This window comes from Myotis daubentonii, chromosome 11, assembly GCF_963259705.1.
Source record: "Myotis daubentonii chromosome 11, mMyoDau2.1, whole genome shotgun sequence".
NCBI classification, from domain to species: Eukaryota; Metazoa; Chordata; class Mammalia; order Chiroptera; family Vespertilionidae; genus Myotis; species Myotis daubentonii.
This window is the reverse complement of record NC_081850.1, coordinates 22,972,327-22,986,769: the sequence shown is the minus strand read 5'-3', so window position 1 is coordinate 22,986,769 and position 14,443 is coordinate 22,972,327. Positions and strand designations below refer to the sequence as shown.

The window sequence follows — 14,443 nt, the reverse complement described above, 5'->3', positions numbered from 1 at the left end:
CTGGTCAGCCCTAACTGCCCTCCCCTGCTGGCCTGGTTGCCCCTAATTGCTCTCCCTTGCAGGCCTGGTCCCCCCTAACTACCCTCCCCTACAGGCCTGGTTCCCCCCAACTGCCCTCCCTTGCAGGCCTGGACACTCCTAACTGCCCTACCCTGCAGGCCTGGGTCCCCCCCAACTGCCCTTCCCTGCAGGCCTGGTCCCCCCAACTGCCCTCCCCTGCAGGCCTGTTCCCCCAACTGCCCTACCCTGCAGGCCTGATTGCCCGCAACTGCCCTCCCCTGCTGGCCATCTTGTGTCCACATGGGGGCGGCCATGTTGTGTGTTGGAGTGATAGTCAATTTGCATATTACTCTTTTTTAGTAAAATTGTGTGCCCTGTAGCATAGATTAGTAATTTTTATTTGCTTGTCATTTAATCATGTAGGAAATAAAAAGCAGTTACCAAATATGCAGTAATATTGGCTTTTATATTTCCCCACATATTTTCCTTTATTGGAGTCTCTGTTTCTTCATATGGCTTTCAGTTACTGTTTTGCATCCTTTTATTTCAATCTAAATGATTAGCATCTCTCCTAAGAGATCCAGCTCCATCAGCTTTTGCTTATCTATAAATACCTTAATTACTCTCTAAATTTTGAAAACACTTTTGCTGGGTATAAAATTCAATGTCATCAATTCTTTTCTTTTATATCATTAAATATGTCGTTCCACTGCCTCCTGCTTCTGTGAATTTTTATTATAAATCAGCTATTAATCTCATTAATGTCCCTTGTATATGACAAGTAACTCTCTGTTGTTGCTTTCAAGATTCTCTCTTTGCTTTTAGTTGAATTTCAAAGTTTTATTACAGTGTATCTCAATATGGGTATCTTTCTATTGATCTTACTTGGAGTTCATTGAGGTCTTTAGGTTTTTATATGCAAATCTCATATCAAAGTTGGGAAGTGTTTGGTCATTATTTTTTCAAATCTTATTTTTTTTGCTGCTTTCTGTCTCATCTTTTGGGACTCCTATAATGTGTATGTTGATTTTCTTAATGGTGCTCCACTGACCCCATAAGAACTATTCATTTTTCCTTCTTTCTTCTCAAAATCAATAATTTCACAGGTTATATCTCTACTTTACTGATTCTTTCTTCTATCTGCTTATATTTGTTCTTGAACCCTCTGGTGTATTGTTCACATTTTGTTATTTTACATTTTAACAACAAAATTTGATTCTATTTTTAAAAAATTCTTTAAAGTATTACATAAGTCTTCTTTTCCCCCAATTGACCTCTCCCCAGCCACTCCCACTCTCAAGCACATACCCTCACTCTCCTACTGTCTGTGTCTATTGCTTATGCTCATATGCATCCATACAAGTCCTTTGGTTGATCTCTTACTCTCCCTTCCCCCAGCCTACTCACTTAGGTTTGACGGTCTGTTCGATGCTTCTATGTTTCTGGCTCTATTTTGTTCATCAGTTTATGTTCATTATAGTCCACAAATGAGTGAGATCTTGTGATATTTATCTTTCTCTGACTGGCTTATTTCACTTAGCATAATGCTCTCCAGTTCCATCCATGCTGTTGCGAATGGTAAGAATTCCTTCTTTTTTACAGTAGCATAGTATTCTATTGTGTAGATTTACCACTGTTTTCTAATCCACTCATTTGCTGACAGGCACTTATGCTGATTCCAAATCTTAGCTATTGTAAATTGTGCTGCTATGAACATAGGGGTGCATATGTCCTTTCTGTGGGTGTTGCTGTTTTCTTGGGATATATTCCTAGAAGTGGGATCACGGGGTCAAATAGGAGTTCCATTTTTAATTTTTTGAGGAAACTCCATACGGTTTAACACAAAGGCTGCATCAGTCTGCATTCCCACCAGCATTGCATGAGGGTTCCTTCTTCTCTGCATCCTCACCAGCACTTATCATTTGTTGACTTGCTGATGATAGCCCTTCTGACAGGTGTGAGATGGTACCTCATTGTTGTTTTGATTTTCATCTCTCAGATGATTAATGACTTTAAACATATTTTCATATGTTTCTTGGCCTTCTATATGTCCTCTTTCGAAAAGTGTCTATTTAGGTCTATGCCCTTTTTTTTTTATTGGATTATTTATCTTCCTTTTGTTAAGTTGTATGAGTTCCCTATAAATTTTGGAGTCTAAACCTTTACCTGAAATAGCATTGGCAAATATGTTCTCCCTTGCAGTGGGCTTTCTTGTTGTTTTGTTGATGGTTTCTTTTGCTGTGCAGAAGCTTTTTATTTTGATGTATTCCCAATTGTTTATTTTCTCCTTAGTTTCCATTGTCCTAGAGCTGTAATGGTAAAGATCTTGCTATGACATATGTCTGCTATTTTGCCGCCGATGGCTTCTAAGATTTCTATGGTTTCCAATCTTATATTTAAGGTCTTTATACATTTTGAATTTGTTTCTGTGTATGGTGTAATTTGGTGTCTAATTTCTTTTTTTTTTTTTTTGCATGTATCTGTCCAATTTTTCCAACACCATTTATTGAAGAGACTGTCTTGACTCCACTGTATGCTGCTGCCTCCTTTGTCAAATATTAATTGAGCATAATGTCTTGGTTCTATTTCTGGATTCTCTGTTCTGTTCCATTGATCTATGTGTCTGTTCTTGTGCCAGTACCAGGCAATTTTGAGAACCATGGCTTTGTATTATAGCTTGATATCTTGTATTGTGATCCCTCCAACTTCGTCCTTCTTTCTCAGGATTGCTGTGGCTATTTGGGGTCTTTTTTATTCCAGATCAATTTTTGGAGAGTTTGTTCTAGGTCTGTGAAATACGCCATTGGTATTTTAATGGGGATTGCATTGAATCCATAGATTGCTTTGGGTAGTATGGACATTTTAATGATGTTAATTCTTCCCATCCATGAACACGGTATGTTCTTCCATTTATTTATGTCTTCCTCTATCTCTTTTTTCAGCATCCTATAGTTTTTTGAGTACAGGTCCTTTACCTCCTTGGTTAAAATTATTCCTCTGTATCTTAATTTTTTTGTTGCAATGGTAAATGGAATGTTTTTTTTAGTTTCTCTTTCTGTGAGTTCATTTTTGGTGTATAAAAGAGCAATAGATTTCTGGGTGTTAATTTTGTATCCTGCTACATTGCCAGACACACTTATTAAGTCTAGTATTTTGATTGAGTCTTTAGGGTTTTGTATGTACAGTGTCATACAATATCATATCATCTGTGAATAATGACAGTTTTACTTCTTTTCCAATTTTAATGCCTTTTATTTCTTCTTCTTGTCCGATAGCTTTGGCTAGCACTTCCAGTACTGTGTTGAACTGGATTAGTGAGAGTGGGCATCCCTGTCTTGTTCCTGTTCTTAGGATGGTTTTATTTTTAGCCCATTAGGTATGATGTTGGCTGTAGGTTTGTCATATATGGCTTTTATTATGTTGAGGTATGATCCCTCTATTCCCACTTTGATGAGAGTTTTTATCAGAAAAGGATGTTGGATTTTGTCAAATGTTTTTTGTGCATCAATTGACATGACTATGTGATTTTTGTCTCTCAATTTGTTTACGTGATGCATCATGTTTATTGATTTGTGGATATTGTACCATCCTTGCATCCTGGAATAAATCCCACTTGGTCATGGTGTATGATCTTTCTAATGTAATGCTGGATCTGATTTGCTAGAATTTTATTGAGGACTTTAGCATCTATGTTCATCAAGGATATTGGCCTGTAGTTCTCTTCTTTGTGGTGTCTTTATCTGGTTTTGGTATTAGGGTGATGCTGGCTTCATTGAAAGAGCTTGGAAGTGTGCCTTCCTCTTGAAATTTTTGGAGTAGTCTGAGGAGGATAGGTTTTAGTTTTTTCAATGCTTGGTAGAACTCACCTGTAAAGTCATCCGGACCAAGGCTTTTGTTTGCTCGAAGTTTTTTTGATAATTGTTTCAATTTCATCAGTAGTTATAAGCTTATTCTGTTTTTTTTTTATTCTTCTTGATTGAGTTTTGGAAGCTTGTATTTTTTAGGAATATATCCATTTCGTCTAGGTTGTCCAGTTTGCTAGAAGAGTTGTTCATGGTATTTTTTTTTTTTTTAGAATCCTTTGTCTTTCTGTGGAGTCAGTTGTTATTTCACCTCTTTCATTTCTGATTTTTTTTTATTTGGGTCCTCTCTCTGTTTCATGGTGAGCCTGGCTAGAGGTTCATCAATCTTGTTTATCCTTTCAAAGAACCAGCTCTAAGTTTCATTGATCTTTTGTATTGTTTTTTTGGTCTCCATGTTGTTTATTTCCTTTCTGGTCTTTATTATTTCCTTCCTTCTGCTCACTCTGAGCTTTTCTTATTGTTCTCTTTCTGGTTCTTTAAGTTATACAGTTAGATAATTTATTACCATTTTTTCTTGTTTTTTGAGGTAGGCCTGTAGAACTATGAACTTTCCTCAGGACTGCTTTCACTGTGTCCCATAGATTTTGGATTGGTGTGTTTTCATTATCATTTGTTGCCATGATGCTTTTAATTTCTTCTTTGATCTCTTTGGTAACCCAATCATTGTTTAATAGCATGCTATTTAGCCTCCACGTGTTTAATTTTTTTCATTGTTTTTATTGTAGTTGATTTCTAATTTTATGCCATTATGATCTGAGAAGATGCTTGATATGATTTCTATCTTCTTGAATTTGAAGAGACTTTGCCTGTGTCCTAATATGTGGTCTGTCTTTGAAAATGTCCCGTGTGCACTTGAGCTTTGGGGTAAATTCTTTTTTTTAAAAAAAAACCAAAAAACAACAACTTTATTGTTGAAAGTATTACATATGTCTTCCTTTTTCCCCATTGACCTCTGCAAGTATTTTTTTTTTAAGATTACTGTAGCTTTGGCTGCATTGCTCAGTTGGTTGAAGCATCGTGCAGTAAACTAAAAAGGATGTGGGTTTGATTTCATTCAGGCACATACCTACATTGTGGGTTCCATCCTGGTTGGGGTACGTATAGGAGGCAACTGATGTCTCTCGCTTCTTCTCTCTCTCTCTCTCTCTCTCTCTCTCTCTCTCTCTCTCTCGATCTCTCTCTCTCTCCTCTCTCTCTCCCCTCCTTCCTCTTTCTTTTTTCCTATCTGCCCCTCCCTCCCCTTCTCTCTAAAAAAAAATCAATAAATGTGTTCTCAGGTGAGGATTAAAAAAAATTTATTCTAGCTACTGTAGGGTGAATCTAAGAGCATTGGGAGCTTGGCTAGGGTAGATTTCTAAAGCCTAGTGTTCACTTTAGAAATAATGATTGTATGTTGTTTGTGTGGGCATATTGTATTATTAGATATAAAATTCATTTAATACTTTTTGAAAATAATTAAAATTAAATTTATAATATATTTTTGAGAAAATTATCTTTGAAAAGATAACATTAGGTTTTAAATAGTTTCAAAATGGAAGAAGATTTGGAGCACTATTAGCATGAAAAGGCCAACTTAGAAGAACTATAGGTGAAATTTCACTACCATCAAGAGAACTCAGCATGATCTCAGTCTCAAACATTATAAAATTATTTTGATATCCTTGTTTGCAGTACTGTCTTTTCTTCTCTGAGTGCATTTATGTGTGGGCAGTTAACATAGAGTAAATAATGAAATATCTGCCATTTTTCTTAGTTAATATTTAAGTAAATGAGTTCATTTTTTGTTCATGTAATTAAATTTTTTATTGTACGATAATTTCTTTATTTTAATTTTAATAAGTAAATTCCTACCTAGAATTTCAAGTTTATTTGTTTCAAATCATTAACTTTCTTTTTTTTAAAATATATTTTATTGATTTTTTACAGAGAGGAAGGGAGAGACAGAGAGAGTCAGAAACATCGATGAGAGAGAAACATCGATCAGCTGCCTCCTGCACATCTCCTACTGGGGATGTGCCCGCAACCCAGATACACGCCCTTGACCGGAATCGAACCTGGGACCTTTCAGTCTGCAGGCCGATGCTCTATCCCCTGAGCCAAACCGGTTTTGGCTAACTTTCATACAAGGAAGCCAGGATACTTTTTCAGAGTCTGAAAAAAGCATCTGTGACTACTATAAACGTAATTGCATCTACTAAATTTCTTAAAGTAAAAACAAACAAAAAAACATCGAAAACACTACTTATTTTCACTGTCATTTTGTAAACTAATTAGTTAACTGTGCCAGACATTTTATTTCTTCTTATTTGACATTATATTAGACTTTTATATGTGTTCTAATTTCAGGCCTTTGAAGACAATTTAATGGAAGCAAGGAAAGAAATTGAAGTTTCACAGAATAAATACAATGCTCTCTCGTTACAGTTGACTAATAAACAGACTGAACTTATCCAGAAGGATATGGATATTACCCTGGTCAGGCAAGTATATTCAGTTTTTAATTTAACATTATAGAAATGTCATTAGTTATTGAGAATGGTAGCATTTCTGTTTATTGTTAATACCACAAAATTACGAAAATATGTCCTCTGTGGGTACATATGTTTGTGCATTGAAACTATCTGAAATTATATACACCAAACTGGGAATATTTGTTGGGGAGAATGAGCGGTTTCATAGGATTGGCAAAAGCATGCTCCAAGAGTAGCCTTGTTTCAGTTTTTAAATAAAAAAAATACATTCATTTATTTTCTTTAAAAATTCCTAGCCATATATAATATAATTATTGTTACAATGAAAAATAATGATAAACCCATTTTTTATTTTTATGACATTCTAAATAGTTTTGGTTTGTGAAATATTAATTCTGTATCAAAATAGTTAATTTTATAGTACTAAGCATTAAGTAGGATTACTTGAAAAACTTGTGTTTTTAAGCATTTTGAAAGATTTTAAACTACCTATTAATTTAATTCATAATTACCTTTATCAGAAAATAGTGTTAAAGTATAAACATATAAATATATATATATATATATATACACATATACAAATATGTCATGTATATTTACACATGTATGTATGTGTACATTTTTACTTAATTAAAATAAAATCATACAAAGTTAATCATATCTCTGGTGCTACCACTATATAAAGTATGTGTATAACACACTTATATACATACTAGAGGCCCGGTGCACAAAAATTTGTGCACTCATGGGGGAGAGGGGGCGTCCCTCAGCCCAGCCTGTGCCCTCTCGCAGTCTGGGACCTCTCGGGAGATAACGACCTGCTGGCTTAGGCCTGCTCCCCGGTGGCAGAGGGCAGGCCCAATCCCTAGGTGCAGCCCCTGGTCGGGCTCAGAGCAGGGCCGATTGGGGAGTTGGGGTGCCGTCCCCGGTCATGCACAGAGCAGGGTGGATTGGGAGGTTGCGATGCCACCCTCAGTCACGCTCAGGGTAGGGCCGATTGAGGGGTTGGGGCACTGCCCCCTGTCACACTCAAGGCAGGGTCAATGGGGAGGTTGCGGTGCCACCCCCTGTCACGCACAGAGCAGGGTCGATCAGGGGGTTGGGGTGCTGCCCCATCACACACAGAGCAGGGCCCATTACGGGGGTTGGGGCTCCGTACCTTGTCACACACAGAGCAGGGCTGATCAGGTGGTTGGGGCATCGCCACTGTCGCACTCAGGGCAGGGCCGATGGGGAGGTTATGGCTCTACCCCACCACACACAGAGCAGAGCCCGTGCGGGGGGGGCCGGGGGGGGTTGGGGAGCCACACCCTGTCACACACAGAGCAGGGCCGATCAGGGGGTTGGGGCGCCGCACCGTCACACACAGAGCCGCAGGGCAATCAGGGTTGGGGAGCTCCCCCCTATCTGGCACAGAGCAGGGCTGATCAGGGGGTTTGGGCACCTTCCCCTGTCATGAACAGAGCAGGGCGGATAGGGAGGTTGTGGCCCCACCCCCTGTCACACACAGAGCCGCAGGGCAATCAGGGAGTTTGGGCGCTGCCCCCTGTCACGCTGATCCCAGTGCCGGGAGGCATATTACCCTTTTACTATACAGGATAGAGGCCTGGTGCATGGGTGGGGGCCAGCTGGTTTTCCCTGAAGGGTGTCCTGGATCAGGGTTGGGGCCCCACTGGGGTGCCTGGCCATCCTGGGTGAGGGGATGATGGCTGTTTGCAGCTGGTCACACACCCTTCAGGGCAAACATATAGACAAGAACAGACATATAGATCAATGGGATAGAATAGAGAGCCCAGAAATCGGCCCGAACCAATATGCTCAATTAATATTTGACAAAGGAGGCAAGAACATACAATGGAGTCAAGATAGTCTCTTCAATAAATGGTGTTGGGAAAATTGGACAGATATATGCAAGAAAATAAAACTAGACCACCAACTTACACCATACACAAAAATAAACTCAAAATGGATAAAGGACTTAAATGTACGACAGGAAACCATAAAAATTCTTGAAGAATCCAAAGGCAACAAAATCTCAGACATATGCCGAAGCAATTTCTTCACTGATACAGCTCCTAGGGCACTTGAAACTAAAGAGAAAATAAACAAATGGGACTACATCAAAATAAAAAGCTTCTGCAGAGCAAAAGAAACCATCAACAAAACAAGAAAGCCCACTGCATGGGAAAACATATTTGCCAATGTCATATCTGATAAGGGCCTAATCTCCAAAATTTATAGAGAACTCATACAACTTAACAAAAGGAAGATAAACAATCCAATCAAAAAATGGGCAAAGGACCTAAATAGACACCTTTCAAAAGAGGACATTCAGAAAGCCAAGAGACATATGAAAACATGCTCAAAGTCACTAATCATCCGAGAGATGCAAATCAAAACAACAATGAGGTACCATCTCACACCTGTCAGACTGGCTATCATCAACAAATCAACAAATGACAAGTGTTGGAGAGGATGTGGAGAAAAAGGAACCCTTGTGCACTGCTGGTGGGAATGCAGACTGGTGCAGCCACTATTTAAGACAGTATGGAGCTTCCTCAAAAAACTAAAAATGAAACTCCCATTTGACCCTGTGATCCCACTTCTAAGAATATATCCAAAGAAACCAGAAATACCAATCAGAAGGATATATGCACCCTTATGTTCATAGCAGCACAATTCACCATAGCTAAGATCTGGAAACAGCCTAAGTGCCCATCAGTAGATGAATGGATTAGAAAACTGTGGTACATCTGCACGATGGAATACTATGCTGCTGTAAAGAAAAGGAACTCTTATCATTTGCAACGGCATAGATGGAACTGGAGATCATTATGCTACGTGAAATAAGCCAGTCAATGAAGGAAAAATACCAGATGATCTCACCCATTCATGGATAATAAAGACCATTATAAACTTATGAACAATAATAGATACAGAGGCAGAGCTGCCTCAAACAGATTGTCAAACTGCAGCGGGAAGGCCGGGGACGTTTGGGGGCAGGAAGCGGGGTAAGAGATCAACTGAAGGACTTGTATGCATGCATATAAGCATAACCAATGGACATAAGACACTGGGGGGCAGGTGAGGCCAGGGGATTGTCAAGGGTGGGGAAAAAAAAAGGACACATATGTAATACCCTTTGTAATACTATAAGCAATCCTATCTAATAAAAGAGAAACGTGGTAATTAGTGTACGACCTCTACCCTTCCCATTGGCTAATCAGGGCAATATGCAAATTAACTGCCAGCCAAGATGGTGTCGGCAGCCAGGCAGCTTGAAACTAACATGACGCTTGCTTGCTCCAGTGACGGAGGACTCCAATGTTCCCCGCCTGCCACTGCAGGCCTCTGAGCTGCAACTCTAAGCAACTATGTTACAAATATAGAAGCTAAACAAAACTCCAGAGACCTGCTTTAGTCCGCCGGGCTTCAGCCAGTAGGATCGCAACATTGTTTCAAATACAGAAGGTAAACAAAGGCCAGAAACCTGCTTTCAGCAGCGGAGGCCTAAGACCTGGAGGCAAGGCTCAAAGCTAAAGCTGTCCCAGAATAAAAAAAAGAAAAAAAGGAGCAGTTGGGAGCTTCAGTCACCCGACAGCCTGAAAACAGCCCTCAGCCCCTCACCCAGACTGGCTAGGCACCCCAGTGGGGACCCCACCCTGAAGGGTGTGTGACCAGCTGCAAACAGCCATCATCCCCTCACCCAGGCTGGTCAGGCACCCCAGTGGGGACCCCCACCCTAATCCAGGACACCCTTCAGGGCAAAGCAGCCGGCACCCACCCATGCACCAGGCCTCTATCCTATATAGTAAATGAGTAATATGCCTCCCAGCACCGGATCAGCGGAGCTGCGAGGCCTCCTGGCAACGGGATCAGCGTGACAGGGGGCAGCGCCCAAACCCCCTGATTGCCGTGCGGCTCTGTGTGTTACAGGGGGCGGGGCCACAACCTCCCTATCCGCCCTGCTCTGTTCATGACAGGGGGCAGTGCCCCAACCCCCTGCTCAGCCCTGCTTTGTGTGTGACGGGGTAGAGCCATAATCACCCCATCGGCCCTGCCCTGAGTGTGAGAGTGGCGGCGCCCCAACCCCCTGATCGGCCCTGCTCTGTGGGTGATAGAGGGGGGCGCCCCCACCCCCACCCCACGGTCCCTGCTGTGTGTGTGATGGGGTAGAGCCATAACTTCCCCATCGGCTCTGCCCTGAGTGTGACAGTGGCGGCGCCCCAACCCCTGATCCGCTCTGCTCTGTGTGTGACAGTGGGCGGTGCCCCAACTCCCCTATCGGCCCTACTCTGTGAGTGACAGGGGGGAGCTCCTCAACCACCTGATCGGCCCTGCTCTGTGTGTGACAGGGGGCAGCGCCCCAACCCCCTGATGGGTCCTGCTCTGTGCTTGACGGGGTGGCACTGCAACCTCCCCATCGTCCCTGCCTTGAGTGTGACAGGGGGCGGTGCCCCAACCCCCCAATCGGCCCTACCCTGAGCGTGACTGAGCGTGGCATCACAACCTCCCAATCCTCCCTGCTCTGTGCATGACAGGGGGCGGTGCCCCAACTCCCCAATTGGCCCTGCTCTGAGCTCAACCAGGGGCTGCACCTAGGGATTGGGCCTGCCCTCTGCCACCGGGGAGCAGGCCTAAGCCAGCAGGTTGTTATCTCCCAAGGGGTCCCAGACTGTGAGAGGACATAGGCCGTGCTGAGGGCGCCCCCCCCCCCAAGTGCACAAATTTTTGTGCACTGGGCCTCTAGTAAAACAATAAAAAAAATTATGAAAAAAAAAGCAAAGTAAGCCAGTCAGAGAAAAATAAATATCATATGATCTCACTCATATGTGGAATCTAAGGAACAACATAAACTAATGAACAAAAATAGACCCAGAGTCATGGAGACATCTATCAGACTATCAAACCTCAGAGGAGTGTAGGGAAAGGTGGAAGGCTGGAGAGATTAACCATTGAACTTATGTATGCATGTACGTAACCCATGGTCACAGACAATAGGGTGGTGAGGGCTTGTGGAGAAGGGGGATTGGAGAGGGCAATGGGGGAAAAGGGGACATATATAATACTTTCAACAATAAAGATTTTTTTTAAAAAATTTCTTTATTGGTTAAGGTATTACAAATGTGTCCTCATTTCCCATTAACCCCCAACCTCCCCACCCCTTCCCCACTCATGCTCTCAACCCCTGTTGTCTGTGACCATTGGTTTGGCTTATCTGCATGCATACAAGTCCTTTGGTTGATCTATTCTCCTTACCCCTCCCTCCCCTACTTTCCCTCTGGGGATTGATAGTCTTGATCGCTGTTTCTCTGTCTTTGGATTTGTCCCTGTTCATCAGTCTATGTTCTCTATATTCCACAAATGAGTGAGATCATGTGGTATTTATCTTTCTCTGACTGGCTTATTTGCTTAGCATAATGCTCTCCAGTTCCATCCATGCTGTTGCAAATGGCAATAATTCCTTCTTTTTACCGCAGCGTAGTATTTCATTGTGTAGATGTACCACAGTTTTCTAATCCACTCATCTGCTGATGGGCACTTACGCTGTTTCCAAATCTTAGCTATTGTAAATTGTGCTGCTATGAACATAGGGGTGCATATATCCTTTCTGACTGGTGTTTCTAGTTTCTTGGGGTATATTCCTAGAAGTGGGATCACTAGGTCAAATGGGAGTTCCATTTTTAGTTTTTTGAGGAAGCTCCATACTGTCTTCCATAGTGGCTGCACAAGTCTGCATTGCCACCAGCAGTGCACAAGGGTTCCTTTTTCTCCACATTCTCTCCAACACTTGTTGTTTGTTGATTTGTTGATGATAGCCATTCTGACAGGTGTGAGATGGTACCTCATTGTCGGGACACTTGTAAGTCAAGGCCCCACTGTATTTAGGTCCGTTGCCCATTTTTTGATTGGATTGTTTATCTTCCTTTTGTTAAGTTGCATGAGTTCCTTGTAAATGTTGGAGATTAAACCCTTATTGGTGATACCATTGGCAAATATGTTCTCCCATGCAGTGGGCTTTCTTGTTGTTTTGTTGATGGTTTCCTTTGCTGTGCAAAAGCTTTTTATTTTGATGTAGTCCCATTTGTTTATTTTCTCTTTAGTTTCCTTTACCCTAAGAGCAGTTTCAGAGAAGAAATTCCTTCGGCATATGTTTGCGATTTCGTTGCCTCTGGATTCCTCTAGTATTTTTATGGTTTCCCATCTTACGTTTAAGTCCTTTATCCATTTTGAGTTTATTTTTGTGTATGGTGTGAGTTGGTGGTCTAGTTTCATCTTTTTGCATGTATCTGTCCAATTTTCCCAACACCATTTATTGAAGAGACTGTCTTGACTCCATTGTATGCTCTTGCCTCCTTTGTCGAATATTAATTGGGCATAGTGGTTTGGGTCGATTTCTGGGTTCTTTATTCTATTCCATTGATCTATATGTCTGTTCTTGTGCCAGTACCAAGCTGTTTTAAGAACAGTGGCTTTGTAATTCAACTTGATATCTGGTATTGAGATCCCACCTACTTTGTTCTTCTTTCTCAGGATTGCTACAGCTATTCGGGGTCTTTTTTTTATTCCAGATGAATTTTTGAAACGTTTGTTCTAGATCTGTGAAATATGCTGTTGGTAATTTAATGGGGATTGCATTGAATCTATAGATTGATTTGGGTAGTATAGATTGCTTTGGGTAGTATGGACCTTTTGATGGACACAGACAGTAGGGTGGTGAGGACTTGTGGAGAAGGGGGATTGGAGAGGGCAGTGGGGGAAAAAAGGGACATATATAATACTTTCAACAATAAAGATTTATTTTTTAAAAATAAGATTGAAAGTTGAGTCTCTGGCAATGTGAAAATAATGTGTTTTTTAATCCCGTGATTATTACTTCCCACTTAATCCATTAATTAAAAAATGTATATCTGTAATAATAAAAGCATAATATGGTAATTAGACCATAAAGCTGAACAGCCTTCCGGACGTCATCCTGGACGTCCTTCTGGATGAAGCCACTGCAGTGGGGGCAAGGCAGAGTTGGTTGGGGGTGGTCAGGCATGCAGGCGAGCAGTTAGGTGTGATCAGGCAGGCAGGAGAGTGGTTAGGGGTGATCAGGCCAGCAGGCAGAGTGGTTAGGGATGATTAGGCAGGAAAGCAAGTGGTTAGAGGCAATTAGGCAGGCAGGCAGGCCAGCAGTTAGGGGCAATCCGGCAGATAGGCAGAGTGCGTAGGGGCGATCAAACAGGCAAGCAGTTAGGGGCATCAGGCAGGCAGGTAGAGTGGTTAGGGGTGATGAGGCAGGCAGGCGAGTGGTTAGGGGCGATGAGGCAGGCAGGCAGAATGGTTAGGGCCAATCAGGCAGGCAAGCAGGTAAGCAGTTAGGAGCCATTCGGCCCTGGATTGCGAGAGGGATGTCCTACAGCCTAAACTGGCAGTGGGACATCCCCCGAGGGGTCCCAGATTATGAAAGGTTGCAGGATGGCTTGAGGGGCCCCCTCCTCTCATGCACGAATATTGTACACAAGGCCTCTAGTATCCTATCTAATAAAAGAGAAACATGGTAATTGGTGTACGACCTCTACCCTTCCCATTGGCTAATCAGCGAGATATGCAAATTAGCTGCCAGCCAAGATGGCGGCCGGCAGCCAGGCAGCTTGAAACTAACATGAGGCTTGCTTGCTTCAGTGACGGAGAACTGCAACATTCCCCGCCTGCCTTGCCGGCCTCTGAGCCTGCAGTTTCAAACATTGTAACAAAAATAGAAGCTAAACAAAACCCCAGAAAGCAGCTTTCAGCGAGCTGGGATCTCAGAGCTGGAGTTGATACAGAATTTCGATTATAGAAGCGAAACAAACCAGATACCTGTTTTCAGGAGCGGAGGCCTAAGAGCTGGAGCCTCAGACCTAAAGCTGGCCCAGAATAAAAAAGAAAAGAAAAAAAGGTGCAGTTGGGAGCTTCAGTCCCAGCCTGAAAACAGCCCTCAGCCCCTCACCCAGACTGGCCAGGCACCCCAGTGGGGACCCCCACCCTAATCCAGGACACCCTTCAGGGCAAACCAGCCGGCCCCCACCCGTGCACCAGGCCTCTATTCTATATAATAAAAGGGTAATATGCCTCCCAGCA

The 14,443-nt window shown here is 42.2% G+C and overlaps 1 protein-coding gene across 5 annotated transcripts in view; it reads left to right on the top strand.

Moving 5' to 3' along the window:
- CNTLN (centlein) overlaps window positions 1-14,443 on the top strand; it is a 275,109-nt gene that overhangs the window by 79,919 nt on the left and 180,747 nt on the right. For 3 of the 5 annotated variants that reach the window (XM_059656594.1, XM_059656593.1, XM_059656591.1), the window contains exon 6: window positions 6,210-6,343. In XM_059656594.1, coding sequence (XP_059512577.1) covers window positions 6,210-6,343 — 134 coding nt within the window. Of the gene's footprint in view, window positions 1-6,209; window positions 6,348-14,443 lie in introns of all 5 variants that reach the window. The other 2 variants (XM_059656592.1, XM_059656590.1) reach the window with 1 other exon arrangement.